Genomic DNA, 16,146 nt, shown 5'->3' on the forward strand with positions numbered 1-16,146 from the left:
TTTTTTTCTTAAAATATAATATAGAGAAAATTAATATTCGCAGATATTCTATTGTAAGTAATTAATATTAAATACTAATTAAATATTTTATCTATTAAGCGAAATATCGATTTTGTATCGACAATTTTCAGATAATTTTCGAGAAAATCGGATTTTATATATACTTAAATATGAATTTTAGTTATAGTCGCGCTACATTATCCGAGTGACGAACTAATTTTTAATCGTTTCGATAAAATCTAAAGATTTTAGTGATAGAAATATCACATGTTATTGCACCGTAATAAATACGTTACCTGTTATCATGGGAATCGAAATATTGAAAATATTTATTTAAAGGAAACATATATAAAATAATATAAAAGAATTGTTATTATTATTTTTCGCTTATTCCATTTCGTAAATTCCAAACTCATAAGAGATCTAAAATCTTTTTCAGCAGGTCAGTTAAACGGCTTTTGACTGACATTGATCTTGATCAGTCTCTTACAGAATTCCGTGAGCATTTTAACTTTCTTAACACGAAGACAGCCCTTCGAAACTTTAAAGTGGCTTGACGTTAGTACGCTAGTGATTTTTTTTTTCCTTAGGGAAGAGATTACCATAACAAGATGACGTTTGAGCATACGCATAAAATCGCCACCGATGACAATTTATTTGCGTGCGACATGAGAAAATGAATTACACTTGTGTTACGATGCACAAAACGCAGTTAGCTTGGCTCAGAGAGCAAAAAAGAGAGAGAGAGATTCATAAGTTAGAAATTCTTTAATGAATGTAGAGTAAATTTTATCGAAAATTTAATTTCAAGCCATTCCTCATTCACTTATTCATCATTTGTATATAATGGAACTCCGAAATTAAAATTTCTATCATAATAAGTTCACTTTTTGGAAAATTAATTATAAATCAAAATTATACATTCATGTGAAATTTATAACAAAACTTTTAAAATTAATAAATTTTTTACTCTCTAAGAAATATATTAAACATTCTTCGTGTGGATGTATAATACATTTGTATATGTACATATTTGTTAACGAATACCTCATACATTTGTGCTGACAAATTTTTATCTCATTATTATCTATATAATGAAAAGATATGGCAATATCTACAGATAAAATAAACTACGCTAACGTTAGTGATTAGCGGGAATAAATTTCTCTCTTATTCTCACGATAAAATGGGCGCTTTACGTCTCCTGGATTCAATTAAAGTCTTGAAGTAATTATGCGCTGCGCAAAAAGGAACTCGAGAAAATATTTCCTACGAGCAGAATTATTAAAGTACTCTTTTCCCTGCATTTTTTAATTAAATTGTGTAAAGGACATGTGTATATAACAATAATCGATATGGATATCCAGTCGCCATTTATGCCATTTTCAAAATACTCGGGCGTTAAATTAATAGATCTATGTGCATTGAATTTTTTTTCAGTTTTTTTATTACATTTCCTTAGAGCTCATAAAAATTATTCGTTGTTTCAAACGTATGCAAAAATTTCGCTTACACACTATTTAAGGTCGGATATACAAACAAGCAAAAATGAGTCAGTCAAGTTTGAAAATAGAATTTTATTAGCTACGTAGCAAAATACCTATTTATTTAAATATTTGGCGTCACACGATTACCAGGCTAAGATCGTTTATATTAATATACAATATGTAAAATGTGCCATATTGGATATGGGCAGTGTCGTTACGATAAACTTAGACTTCGAAAAAAAAAAAAAAAAATACGAGATTCATACGAGATATAAATATATATTATTTTACATGCTAGAGTAGTACGCTAGAGGCACTTGCTTGTAAAGTTATACATATAAAAAAAAGAGAAAAAACACATATGGCGAAAAAGAGGAAGCGCTCGTGGGTGAAGATAAAAGAGCGGGTAACGAGCGAGAGGAGGACGTCTCTCGAGGGGAAAGAAGTTATCCGGGACGTAGAATGTAGACACGGTGAGGGATGGGGGGGGATAGGAAATAATGAAGACAAGACATGGTTGCGGAACACATCCGGCAGAGGGAATCACGAGAGAGAGAGAGAGAGAGAGAGAAAGAAAGAGAGGGATGCGTCATTCTCTTTATTTCCCGACGCGAATCAAGCGAGTCCTCCGAACTTCCATTCCGTTGTTCCGTCGCGTGACGTTACCGCTCTTTTCTTCCTTGTTATCAGGGATCGAAACCGGCGCAATTTCGACGAGTCTAATTTTCCGCGTTACATTTTCAATTGTCTCGAATAAACATAGAGATCGTTTTCGCTTGGAATCTCTAACATCGAGATCTGAACTTTTGACGAAATTCCGTTCCGGTCTCAATCGCCGTTTATCCGTTTATAATCATAGTGATATTTTCGCTTCTATTCTCGTGTAAAAAAAAATGGGTGGACAGAGTGTGTATGTGTGTGTACGTGTGTGTGTTCTCTTTGCGTATAAAAGGTGGCGCACGTGTGTTTTACGTGTTCTTTATACAAACTTGGCAGCGACTTATTCGGGTCCTAAGATTGCCCGCCTTTAGAGTCTGCTTCTCGGGGCTCCTGAACTGCTGGCCGTCCTCTATAGTAACCATCCAGAAGCTGTACTGATTAGAATAGTAATGGCAGTGTCCTTTAGCGCCGTTACATTCGATGAACGGTGTGGCGCGGAAATCCTCCAGGCAGGATCCGGGGCTCGACAGGGACTGGCCGCCACCCTGGGAACCGGCGCCGGTGTGCTGAAACGATCGCGAAGAAATTTTCTCGATAAATAATCTCCTTTAAGTAAGCTTAAAGAGCGTGTTTTAACATTTGAGCGGGTCTCAAAATCGTAAGGGGCCAAATCCATATTTTCTGTGCTTAAGGGGGCATATCTCTTCGAAACCTCGAAAAATGAGTACATTTTCTAGATTTTTTTGCAAAGCAACGACTTGTTAAAAATTTTTAATTTTTTTACAATATTAATACAATATTATTAACTTTATAAATAAAAATTTTCAGCTTAAAATTTTTTTTTTTTTAAAGTTATGGAAATATTTGCAGAGATCCTTCAAATTTTAGGTGCGCATAAAAACGTTCGTAGATCATATTCGAAATAAAAAATACAAGCTTTTTTTTATTAAACATATGAATAACTATTTGCTATCCAAGCGTTTTTTCAAAATTTAAAAAAATAAAGAAATAATGGCGTGTTGAAAAAAAGTTTCGTTTTTTTTTTTGAAAAGAAGTCCACCTTTTTTTGTTTATAACAAAAAATGGAAAATCAGATTTAAAAAAGGCTTCGTTAGCAGATGCGGAATCTTATTAGGAACTCGCATGCAAAATTTGAAGTCAATCCGTCGGACGTAGCCCGAGTTTTCATGCACACCGTGCATGAAAATAAAAATCTGCAAATATTCGCATAACTATAAAAAAAATTTTTTTTTAAGCTGAGAATTTTTGTTTAAGTACTTAATAATTAAAAAATTTTTATTAAATCGTTGCGCTGCAAAAAAAATCTAAAAAATGTACTCATTTTTCGAAGGTTCAAACGGGTAAGTATGCTCTCTTAATCAAAATAGAATCGGACTAACTGTGACAACTGACATCTTATTAGCTTATTCGAATGTCATTGTTGAAGCGCTGGGAAATTTTGATATAGAGAGAACATCTTGGACAAAATGGATCTCTTTCAGCAGAGACAATCTTTGCCTCCTGAGTGATGAAAGTTTGCCTTATTTCGGACATGATTGATCTCTCTGCGCAGTGAATTGAATAGCGAAGCGAATTCTGAATTTAAATGATGGTAGAAAAAAATAATCGTATAAATGTTAGACGATCAAAATGTGATTTTTCACCAAACACATCATTTGTTTAACTAACACAGATATTTACCGCACACAGAATATTAATATTTTAAACATATAGTCCTCTTCTTCTAAAAATAATGTTAGCACACATTAGAAGTTTTGCACATGATGAATAATAAATGCTTTAATTTTCTCTATTTTTATAACATTGTAACAAATTCGATCGATATTTTTCATTAACCTTTTATATAATTTAATTTCATTCAATATTTTATATCTTCTATATGCAATTTCAAATTGATCAAATGTTTATTGTAATTCAGAATATCCAGATATTAATAACTTTTTTATATCTTGAAAAGTGAATCTGAAAATTATATCATTTATTTTCATCAAAAGTTGATATAAAATGCAAAATATATTATTTTATGGATTATAAATAGAATTCAGGGAAAAAAAGTTACTTACCATTATGAAACTATAACCGATCCAAAGAGTGGTCCATCCAGTCGGACATTCTGGAATGTTTATCGATTGACTGTGTACCGCTATCACATTAGCCGGAACTTCGCACACCACGCACCTGTCGTGGAAATTGCAAAATTGTAATAAGTAAACTTGTATGTGAACAATTATATAAGTATTAGCAAGCTCACATGATGCTTCTACAAATGCATATTAAACAATTTTTTTTTAGCTTATTACAAAAAATTGGATTTTATTTTATTAAAAAATTTAATCAGATATTTAATCATAGAATGACACTTGAATTTGAAAGAAACACTGACATATAATTATTAATATATAAAAATTAATAATATGAAAATAAGAGAAAAAAAAATCTCGAGAAAACACAAACTTTTCTTTAAGTTTTTGCTATAGAAAATTCGACTCCCCCAATTTAAATGTGTGACTGAAAGAAAATTCGGTTTTGTGTTCTTCTATAAATATCCATTTCTAAAGAAATGTACATAACTTTGTGCATTCGGAACAAAAATCTCGGCGAGATACAACGCGCAATAATATATATTGAACGTACCTGGAAATATAATCTCTTATCGCCGTTTCCTCGACGGGCATCATGGGAATTGGACTATTGGTCGATAGCCAATAAGAACGATCATTGCGACTAGCATAATGGCAGACGTTGTTGACGTCGCAGAACAGGAAGGGCATCGTCGAGAATTTTCTGACACACGAGCCGGCGTAACCTGTTTTGCAATAATTTATAGAACGAGTTGGATTAGTTTGCATAAAAAAAAAATTTAAATCGCGCGTCAATCTGCCACCATTATAATTTCTTCAATGTTTTGAAACCAACAGATCGTAACTTATCTCGTAGGTTGTAGTATCCGATGCAGAGACACAGGAAAAAAATATAATCATGACTTGTTTTACAAAATACAAATATGCATTAGCTTCATAGATGCTGAACAGTCATAATCGTATCAACAATCGCATAAAAATACGTGGCACGATGCATATAAATTCACTGAATAATGAATTTAAGTGCATAATATTCAAATACCAGCAGTGATAATTTAATGCAGATAATTGAGATTAATCGCACAAATCTAGTAAATCTCTCGTAAATTGCATGGAAAATGCGGACCAGGGATCATGACGCATTTATGAATATAATTCAGAAATATTATAATAAAAATTGAAACAAAATCTTTTAATATTTTTTATGATTTTGACGCGTAATCTTAATAACTATACTTATAGTTTATTTTTAAATCGAGTTAGAAATATTATTAAATACATCATATAATTTAAATAAATTGTTATTTTGAAAAAAATTGATAATGTGATACGAAAAGCTTACCTAAATCTTGAGAATGCGCCCTTTCATCTCCATCAGTGTAGAGTAAACTGTATCCTTCCCAGAGCTTGATGTGACCTGGCTCACAAACCGGCACGGTTTGACTTTGACTGTGCTTGACCAGAAGGATACCGGTGAGATAGTCAGGTGTCGCTTCGCACGGTGCACCAGGCTCTCCGACAAGTCCAGGCAAACCGGCCGGACCTTGAAGACCCGGTAGACCGGGCGCACCAACTGGTCCAGGTAATCCTGGCAGTCCCGCAGGTCCTGCTGGACCGATGAAACCTTGCTCGCCTTTGATACCATCCAAGCCGGGGAAACCGTGTGGACCCGAAAGTCCTTTCTCTCCCGGGGGACCAGGCGGTCCGGATGATCCTGCGAAAACGTTTATGCTTATAATTTCAATTACATCGTGTATAAATAATATAGTCTCAATCATATTTCAAATATATTTTTTTAGATAAAAAGATAAGTAGAAATTTTATTTTTTGTAATTTGTATTTTCTTTTTGTATTAATTTTCCAAAAATATTGAAACATTTGTATTTAAGCTATATTTTTTAACATCGAGTAATTTAAGCCAAGAGATATTAAAATTTTTTATAAACTTATAAAAAATATACATTTTATTAGAGAAAGTATAACAGAGCACATACCAGGATACCCGCGATCTCCTTTAGGTCCCATCGGCGGCTCGATACAGTCCTCACCCTTTTCACCTTTTTGACCTACATAACCAATGGCACCCATCAATCCGACTGCACCAGAATATCCTCTATCACCCTTCTCGCCAGGCGGTCCAGGTAGACCATTAACACCGTCCCAACCTCTTTCACCCTTTTCTCCTGCAGGTCCATCCAATCCACTTGGTCCTAAAAATGAATAAATGAATAAATTATTGTCTATTATTTTTTAAATATATTATGATATGATGCTTTAAAAGTAGATATATTCGATTTAATAATGAAAAAGAGAAATAATGAATATTATTATGCATAAACATATTATTTATTGAATAAGAAAAATATTTTTCTCAGAGAATAATTATTAAATTATATATATATTTCATTTATTAAAAATGAGAGTAATGTTTAGTGAAGATGGTTACCTGGATGACCAGGTTCTCCTCTTTCTCCTGGGGGGCTAAGTAATCCAGGCAGTCCTTGATCACCCTTTGGACCTCTTTCACCAGGTAACCCTGGTACACCTTCAAGACCAGGAGCTCCGTCGCGTCCTGATGACCCAGTCAGACCTGGTGGACCTGGATTACCTTTTTCACCTTGTGGTCCAACGGGTCCGTAAGGACCAATATCTCCCTTCTGTCCAGGCAAACCAGGCAATCCTTGCTCACCCTTTTCTCCGGGTCGACCTGGCAATCCATCTCTACCGTGCTTACCCATCAAACCTGGCAGACCTTTCTCACCCTTTATCGTAACTCCAGGGATGCCAGAAATTCCGGAAGGTCCTTGTTCACCTTCATAAAACGTACAATGTTTCATATAAAAATTCGTACAAAATATAGTAAAATATAATAAAACTATTATAACATATATTGTAGATAACAAATTGTATGCTTAATATTTTTCTTCAGATTTCCATTACATATACATTAATGTCTTATAATTTTTGTTTAATTATTAAAGAAATTTTATATAACTGGAGAACATACCCTTAGGTCCAGGGGCACCATGAGGCCCAGAAGATCCTTCTGATCCAGGTAAACCTCTGTCACCTTTTTCACCGTCATAACCAGCTATACCTACTAGTCCTTGATCTCCTTTCTCTCCTTTTGATCCAGGAAATCCAGATATACCTGGCTCACCTTTCTCACCCTTAATTTGGATTGTTGGTCCGGGAGGACCGCGGTCTCCCTTTTCTCCAGATGCTCCAGAAATACCAGGCAATCCAACAAGTCCTGAAATTCAGTTTTTTTTACATGAATTATTGTCAGTTATTTTATATGTTCAACTCTTATATATTGATAGAACATTATTAGATTATATTGCATATAAAATGCATTACGAAATAATTTAATATTAGGTAAAATGATTAAAAAACACTAATTTACATTATTTTAGAAATCTAGCATATATCTAATTTAATTGTGAAAGAGTCTAATAATTTTAACAATTAAATAAAATTTTAGTTTGGATAAATATTATGTTCTTATATTCATGTTAAAACGTTAAATGGCATTTATATAGATCTGGTATTTATCTTTTACCTATTAAACCGCGATCTCCTTTAACGCCATCAAGTCCAGGCCGACCGGGAGAACCTATTTCGCCATCAAGCCCAGGAAAACCAGGTACTCCCGGTGGTCCAACGTCGCCAACTTCTCCAGGAAGTCCATCTATCCCGGGCGAACCTGGTTCTCCGGGTGTACCCGGTGAGCCCTATTAATTATAATAACGGAGAGAAATAAAATAATTATAACATTTTTTTTTAACACTTTTGTTTCACATTATTTAAACTTACAAAATCGCCTTTTATTCCAGGGAATCCTCGTACGCCAGTGTCACCTTTTTGACCTTGAAATCCTGGCAATCCATCCCGACCACGTGTGCCTTGTTCGCCTTTTAATCCAGGCAATCCATCATGACCAATACCTGGTCTGCCAGCTTCTCCCTTTGCTCCGTCAATACCGTCTCGTCCTGAAGGGCCTTGAGGACCTCGTATTTCAGGCATTACTGGCTCACCTTTCTGTCCTTTTTCCGAAACTTGTCCTGGTTCTCCTTTTCTTCCCTGATTACATAATTAAATGTCGGATATACATAATAATATATGTATGAATATGTGTGTATAATTATGAAATAGAATGAATAGATGAAAAAGACTTACCGGTGGTCCTGGGAATCCAGTGTCGCCCTTAGGTCCTTCGTAACCGATTAGTCCCGGTAAACCAGGCGTACCGACTGGTCCTTGATCTCCTTTCAGGCCGGCTATACCAGGGCGACCAGGCTTTCCTTCCATACCCGGTAATCCAGGGAATCCTGGCGAACCTTTATCACCGTGTTCTCCCTTTATACCCAATTCACCATCCGTGCCAGGTCTACCTGGAGTTCCAGGCAAACCTCGTCTGCCTGGATATCCTTTTGCTCCATCAATACCTAGTTCACCGCGATCACCTTTCGCGCCTGGGAATCCTGGAAGACCCGCTCTACCAGGCTCTCCCGGTAATCCTGGCTCGCCTATAAAATAATTATAATTAATATTTAACAAATAACATTAACAAAAATTGACATTTTTAAAAACATTTTAGCAAATTAAATTATGACGTCTCATGACTTATTATCAAGTAAAAATATTTTTATTTTTTACTGAAATTACAAGCATTTAAAAGAATAAAAGTAGTATTAAATGTTTATAATCTCAGTAATAAATAAGAATATTCTTACTTAATCATAAGTCATGAGATATCATAATTGAATTTATTAAAATTTTTATATTACATCATACCTTTGCTTCCATCGGTTCCTGGAAGACCAGCGACACCTGGAGGACCAGGTGGACCAACTGGACCAGTATCTCCTTTTTCACCGGGTGCTCCCGGTAAACCATTTATTCCCGGTGCACCGATGTCTCCTTTGTCGCCAGCAAAGCCTGGTAATCCCGGATAACCTACTAGACCTTCTTTTCCGGGTGGTCCTGGAAGACCCTTCTCTCCCTTTTCACCCGGAGGACCTGTTAAACCAGGACTGCCCTTGACGGATATTCCAGACTCTCCTTTGTCCCCTTTCGGAGCCGGAGCACCCGGGAAACCTCTAGGTCCTTCCCGACCAGGTTCTCCTGGGAATCCCATAGGTCCCATGTTGCCTTTATCACCACGTGGGCCAGGTAAACCTCTCGCACCTACAGGTCCAGGAGCACCGATTGGACCGGGTACACCAGATGCACCCTAATTTTCAAATAATAACATTATTTTAAAATTATAGTTCTTTGTAGATAAGTAATATTAATTGCTATTTGTGAATAGTTCAATGATTTATTGTTTATTTTTCAACATTGAAAATTTAAAGTATTAATCAAATAACTTATTAAAATGCGTTCGTCAAAAAATCAATCGCATACGTGTATTATTAAAAATATTTAAGATTATATACACATATATATAATCGCGTTCTGACAAAACAAAATATCTTTTCACAAATATTTTTAGTTTTCTTAATTACCGGAAAACCTTGCAAGCCTTTATCACCAGGCAATCCATCTTTACCAGGTGGTCCAAGTTCTCCCTTGTCTCCAGTTAAACCTCGATCGCCTTTGAAACCTTTCATAAACCTAAGTGGCGGACATTGACCTAGTTGCAGGAAAATTCATAATCAATGTATCTTTCATATCTTGTAAAAAAGAAATATATGTATATATATCTGATATATTTTTAAAAATATGTAAAGGATTCTAACAAAACACATAAAAATTGAAAAAGAGGACGAGATCTTACCAGCTTCACCCTTAAGACCATATAGGCCAGGTTCTCCTTTTTGTCCTACAGATCCTGGTCTACCTGGTATTCCTGATTCACCCTTTATGCTTAATCCTTTCTCTCCTTTGCGTCCAGGCGTACCTGGTCTTCCTGGAACGCCATCCTGTCCAGGGAATCCGCGATCTCCCTAAAAAATTATGATTTTTTTAATTTGATATATAGAAATTTTGCCAGAGAGAAAAATATTAATAATTTTTTAAATTAATAATAATTAAGAAATTAATCTTACTGGAGTGCCTTTAAGTCCTGGGAATCCTTCAAATCCGGGTCTTCCCTTCTCTCCCAGAGGTCCTTCTGGTCCTGGCGGGCCCTGTCGACCAGGCTCGCCGCGCGCTCCTTTATCACCTTTTTCTAGCTTAAGCATATTCCATGTCACTGTCGCTGGAGTTCCAGACTCTCCTTGAGGTCCTGGAGCACCGGGTATACCATCCTTTCCCTTAGTGAAAAATTAGTATATTTTTTTTTATTTGCGAATTCATAATTACAATAACGTATATCTTACATAATAATGTATATATTATATATGAGTATGTATGTGTATATGCATATCAATTCTCTAATTAAATTTTACAAATAAAAAAGTATATAGATAAAAAAATATTATCTGATATATATAATGAAATAAAAGCAATGTTTTATTTTATAGATTTATAAATATCGATTTGAAAAATTATCGTAAAAACAAAAAAGTATCTTAAATGTTCAAAGAGAAGCTTTCTGCTGCTGTAAAGCAGATATAAATGCTGTAATAATAATATAATTTAGAACAATATCAGTATCGCGATATCTCTTTTTTTACGTAAAAATCTTGTTCGAAATAATTTTTATTTAAATATATTTTTGCTATAAAAATGTATTTACAAATAAATTGTATGAAATTAAAATGTATATACCGTAATTCTTGTTATATGTATACTTTGTGGAATAAAATCTACGGTTTTATCATACTGTTTTATCATACGTTACTATAAAGTTAAAGAAATAAAACATACATTTTATATATATCTGGAATATATTTAGCACAGAATAATAAAAAATGTATTAATTAAATCAGAATTATTAACGTACTGGTGGTCCCGGAGATCCGATTGTGCCTGGTAATCCGTCCTGTCCAGGTTCTCCAGGGAAGCCGCGTTCTCCGGGCGGTCCTCGAGGTCCAGTGAGACCCGGGATACCATCCGTACCACGATCTCCCTTCTCACCTCGCAATCCCGGTAAACAATCTATACAGCGACCGCCAATATCTCCTTTTTCTCCTGTCGATCCGGGAAGACCCGGTATACCGTCTCTTCCTGGTGCTCCCGCTTCTCCAGTCTCACCCGGTACACCGGGAGCTCCTGGAATACCATCCAGAGAATCTCCTGGTCGGCCCCGGACACCCGCGTAACCTCGTTCACCCTTCTGACCCTTTTCTCCATCAAAAGCGGGCGTTCCATCCATTCCTTTTGGCCCCTATTCCAAATATGTGACGATTTAGTTACTTTCTCAAATAACACAGCAAAATAATCGTAATGACAAAATACATAATTGTATATTTACCATTATCGACAATCCTTTTTCTCCTGGCGGCCCTCGCGGTCCTGTTGGTCCCGGTGGTCCGTCAAATCCACGTGGTCCTGGGCCTCCGGGAAATCCAGTCAAACCAGGCTCACCCTTCCCACCTTTCTCTCCCGGTAAACCTTCTGGACCTGGAATTCCGGGTAATCCGGGACCTCCTTGTAAGCCTAAGGGACCTCTTGGTCCTGGGTCTCCGGGAAAACCGTCTGCTCCTCGCGGTCCGGTAGGTCCTGGGAAACCACGTGGACCTTTTGGTCCCGGTGGTCCTGGTCTTCCTTTACCACCCTATAACATAATATTTAATAAAATCATACTCAATTTAAAAAACGGCATATCAACTTCGTGAGTGTAATACTAATAATAATTATAAAAATAATTTTCCCTCTTTGTCCCTTTCTGTACGTGTCTTAATATAATATAAATTAATATATGTAATATGTAGATCTTATTTTTTTAAATTAATATGTATATATATAAAATTTAAAAGAATAAGACTTACTCCCGGTGGTCCAGGAGGTCCACGTAATCCTGGGACACCCATTGGTCCATCTCGACCAGGTTCTCCTTTTTTGCCGTGGCGTCCAGAAAGTCCTTCCAATCCATCAATACCTCGATCACCTTTTCGCCCAGGAGGTCCAGGAGGTCCAGAGAAACCATCTCTACCCTGAAATTGAAGAAAAGATTCTTTTTCATATAATACAATGAATTAATTATTCATTATACGCATATATTATTTTTATTTTTTCATATTTTTTTTACTTAAATTTTAAAAAATATTTTGTATACTTACACGAATACCTGGAGCTCCCGGAAGACCCTTCTCTCCTTTGTGACCTGATCCTCCGGGTATACCGTGATCACCTATGAATCCTGGTTCTCCTCTTTGCCCTTCCGGTCCCGATTCACCCTAAATGTTAGAGAATCGAGTTAGAACATATTATAACGCAAAATCGATAACATTTTTTCATGTACCTTATCTCCTTTATGCCCTTGTTCTCCGGGCGGACCAGTTACTTCCGAGGTTCCTCCCGAGAACGGCATAATAGGCGCAGTCGAACCGGGAGGTCCTGAGTCTCCTTTTTGACCTTTATCTCCCTTTAATCCTTCGAATCCGAGACCCATGTTACCTTTCTCTCCTTTCGGACCTGGTATGCCGGAGGTACCCTAGAGTTATATATAATATATATATATATATATATATGCAAGAAATATTTTTAAGGAAGCTATAATCGACAAATTTGAGCGATACTTACATAAGGGCCTCGTTCACCCTTCGGGCCAGATAGGCCTCGGTCTCCTTGCAAACCAGGTGGACCGGGGGGTCCTCTTACACCGTCCATACCAGGTTCACCTTTTTGTCCGATGGGGAAAGCACCAGCATACGCTGGTTGACCCTTTTCTCCTTTAGGACCGGACACTCCTCGAAAACCACGAGGTCCCGGTTCTCCGGGAACACCGTCACGTCCGGGAGCACCCTAAAACGCATATTACAAACTTGAAATATATTCTCGTAATAACATAAATATTAATAACATATTGACAATATAACCGTTTTTAATAAAACATGTTAATAGAAAATTATTATTAGATGATTGTCAAATTTAAAAAGTAGATATTTAATAAGAGATATTAAATACAAATTAAACTAATTATAGAATGTAATTATTTTAAGATTATCTTTCATTATCGAATAGTACTTACGTCTGTTCCGTTACATCCATCACGACCGGGGAAACCAGGAGATCCCGGTGGTCCTTGTACTCCAGGCACACCATTTATACCGGGAAAACCAGGCATACCGATTTTTCCCTTTAATAACATAAAATTATTCCTTGGAGAAAGTTTGAGTTTAATATCATCATCATACGAGAAACACGTACTCTGTCACCTTTCACACCATGCGGACCTTGCGGGCCGGGATCTCCTTTTTCACCTTTAGGACCTAGAAGACCTTCCGCTCCTGGGAATCCTCGTTGTCCTTTAGGACCTTGCGGTCCAATTAATCCAGGAGGCCCCTAAAAAATATCATGATAAATAGAATTATTGGTGAGAATTCCAGAAATTACATAAAAGATATTAAAATTCTATAAATGTGATTAACAAAAGATAAAAATAGTTTTAAAATATTTTATTTTTCCAAATTTTCGATTATTTATAAAAAGTAATTTACGAAAAGAGTGAGAATAAATGATTATGATATATATATAAAGATGTCTTAACTATGGTAAAAATTTTCGAAAACTAACCCGTGAGCCCTTTTCGGCGAAACACTTGGGTGCGCAGCATCCTGATCCGCTGCAATTACTAGGTGTTCCAGGCATTGGTACCACGTGGTAATTGCTTGGATAATTTTCGTTGTCTCCGGTGGAGAGACTGGCACCACCGTAACCACCATAACCGCCTCCGCGACTGCCGCTGTAAGTATTTCCGTCTTCTCGGCCGCCGCCATAAGTATCTCCACCCCCACGACTGCCGCCATAAGTATCTCCACCTCCATGACCGCCACCATACGTTTCTCCACCGCCACGACCGCCACCATACGTTTCTCCACCGCCACGACCGCCACCATAAGCATCTCCTCCTCCACGACCGCCGCTTTCACGACCATAAGCATCCGCACCTCTCGCATCATAATTCCCCCCATAACTGCCACTATAAGGATCACTGGAACCTCTTTGGCCATAATTGTAAGAACCTCCTCCTCCTCCTCCTCCTCCTCGTTCACTTTCACCGGCACCTACATGAAAATTACGAATAATTACAGTTAAGCCAATGAGAAATAAAACGAGCTAAGTAAAAATGTGTATCTCTGAGAATACATCTTAAAAAATGTCAATTTTTGAACATAAAAAAGTTACAGAAGAGAAAAGATTTAAGATTAAAATATTTTTCTAAAAAAATTCTGCGTATGTGATTTCGCTCAGCTATAATACTCTAAAATATAAATTATATATTTTTCCTTTATATAAGCCTTTTTTATATTTAAAAATATTTTATAAAAAGCTCTTCTTTTTTATAAAATCAGCCTCGGCATTTGAAGCAGAACACATAATTCGTCTCTCATATAATCTTCCGAGTCAAGATTAATTACCGCTGTATGTATCGTAGTATCCTTCGCCATGACCGTTAGGATAACCACCTGGTCGATTTTCGTCATTTCCTAATCCCGACGCGCCGCCTCCGTCAGGATATCTGTCATAGCCACCCTGCGATTGTCGATCGTAAGGATATCGGCTCGGATAACCTTGACCGTAAGGATTGGTCCTATTCCTATAATAACTCCATTGTCGAGTCCTCTCGTCGGGACTGTAATGACCAGCCGTGATACTGCTGTTTCGTTTTCTCGGGTCCTCGGATCCTAGACATGCCAATCAACAAATTCAATGCCGAAATTCTTATAGTAGCTTCCGATATTTTTATCGCTCCTTATACTGCCAAATTTTAGAGAACGAAACAATAACTCGTTGCACGCGATGAAAATAATATTCAACTCGAAGACGAATTTTCTGCACATGGGGAACATAGTATACTAATATTTACTTACAATTAGAGAAAGAGAGTATATATTGATTTCTTTTTATTTATTTAAGCAATAACAAATATAAATTTTTATGCAAAAATGTAGCTATTTAGAAAAACATTTTAATATGAATATTTGTTATACAAGTTCTCACTTTCTTCTCTCTCTCTTTTCTTCTTCAAATATTTATTTTAATTGTAAGAAATTGACATTAATTTTATCGTAAAATTATCATAGATAACGATACCATTATTCTTATGATAAAATCGAAAACTCAAATTCTTTATTATCTAGTGATATTGCAATTCTGAAGAGATCAAGGGAAGAAGGACTAGATGTAATTGTATATTATACATCCTTCTATTTCTCACATAAATCATAGCAGCGAAAATGAGGCGGCATGTTGTCCAAGTACCTTCGTTGTCCGTAATAAATCTGTTTAAATCTTTCCATCCCAACGAACTGTCGTATTCATCATCGTTACTGTTTGCAGGCCCTTCGATATCACCTCGTTCCAGCGGCAGGACCGGTTGTGGCCCTGATGTGTGATTGAATTGCTAAAACAAATATTCATAGATGAAAAGCTTCGTAAATATAGAATCAGAAAAGTACACGTAGTGCCGGTTGCGGTCGATAAAACTAGATATCAGCGACGGATTAAGGGTACACAGATGTGTACGACGAAAAAAAGCTGTAAATCGTCGTTTGACCTCACTGAGCAAAATATATTTGGACAATAATACCGCGATTAACGATGCGTGATAGAAAACCACGTGTTCAGGAATTTGAAAAGTATCGTGCTATAAAACATCATACGTTGATGTTTTTTAACCGTGATTAGTTACAATCAGTAATTCTCGAATTAAAGATTTTTTGAGGTATTTCCGGAGCAATAGCACAAAATATACGAATATCAAAAAATTGAATTTTGAAGAATTTATATAAATCAGAAAAGATACGAATTTTAATAAATTTGTGTTTCATAATATTTGTATT

The 16,146-nt window shown here is 36.2% G+C and overlaps 1 protein-coding gene across 1 annotated transcript in view; it reads right to left on the reverse strand.

The window, feature by feature from the left end:
• Nucleotides 1-586: 586 nt before the first annotated feature.
• The window catches only part of LOC115241830 (collagen alpha-1(IV) chain), a 24,419-nt gene continuing 8,859 nt past the window's right edge, over nucleotides 587-16,146 (reverse strand). Inside the window, exons 3-27 of the mRNA XM_029817770.1 lie at nucleotides 15,566-15,707; nucleotides 14,722-14,988; nucleotides 13,877-14,367; nucleotides 13,511-13,645; nucleotides 13,332-13,439; nucleotides 12,884-13,105; nucleotides 12,603-12,794; nucleotides 12,421-12,537; nucleotides 12,130-12,294; nucleotides 11,613-11,915; nucleotides 11,142-11,525; nucleotides 10,303-10,509; nucleotides 10,032-10,200; nucleotides 9,760-9,887; nucleotides 9,047-9,485; nucleotides 8,429-8,778; nucleotides 8,066-8,332; nucleotides 7,812-7,983; nucleotides 7,257-7,502; nucleotides 6,696-7,061; nucleotides 6,244-6,459; nucleotides 5,592-5,963; nucleotides 4,803-4,974; nucleotides 4,232-4,346; nucleotides 587-2,713 (exon numbers count right to left, since the gene is read on the reverse strand). Of these exons, the coding sequence (XP_029673630.1) occupies nucleotides 2,456-2,713; nucleotides 4,232-4,346; nucleotides 4,803-4,974; nucleotides 5,592-5,963; nucleotides 6,244-6,459; nucleotides 6,696-7,061; nucleotides 7,257-7,502; nucleotides 7,812-7,983; nucleotides 8,066-8,332; nucleotides 8,429-8,778; nucleotides 9,047-9,485; nucleotides 9,760-9,887; nucleotides 10,032-10,200; nucleotides 10,303-10,509; nucleotides 11,142-11,525; nucleotides 11,613-11,915; nucleotides 12,130-12,294; nucleotides 12,421-12,537; nucleotides 12,603-12,794; nucleotides 12,884-13,105; nucleotides 13,332-13,439; nucleotides 13,511-13,645; nucleotides 13,877-14,367; nucleotides 14,722-14,988; nucleotides 15,566-15,707 (6,003 nt within the window). The 3' untranslated portion in view covers nucleotides 587-2,455. The remainder of the gene's footprint in view (nucleotides 2,714-4,231; nucleotides 4,347-4,802; nucleotides 4,975-5,591; nucleotides 5,964-6,243; nucleotides 6,460-6,695; nucleotides 7,062-7,256; nucleotides 7,503-7,811; nucleotides 7,984-8,065; nucleotides 8,333-8,428; nucleotides 8,779-9,046; nucleotides 9,486-9,759; nucleotides 9,888-10,031; nucleotides 10,201-10,302; nucleotides 10,510-11,141; nucleotides 11,526-11,612; nucleotides 11,916-12,129; nucleotides 12,295-12,420; nucleotides 12,538-12,602; nucleotides 12,795-12,883; nucleotides 13,106-13,331; nucleotides 13,440-13,510; nucleotides 13,646-13,876; nucleotides 14,368-14,721; nucleotides 14,989-15,565; nucleotides 15,708-16,146) is intronic.

Source organism: Formica exsecta, unplaced genomic scaffold, assembly GCF_003651465.1.
Source record: "Formica exsecta isolate Colony F162 unplaced genomic scaffold, ASM365146v1 scaffold512, whole genome shotgun sequence".
Classification (NCBI taxonomy): domain Eukaryota; kingdom Metazoa; phylum Arthropoda; class Insecta; order Hymenoptera; family Formicidae; genus Formica; species Formica exsecta.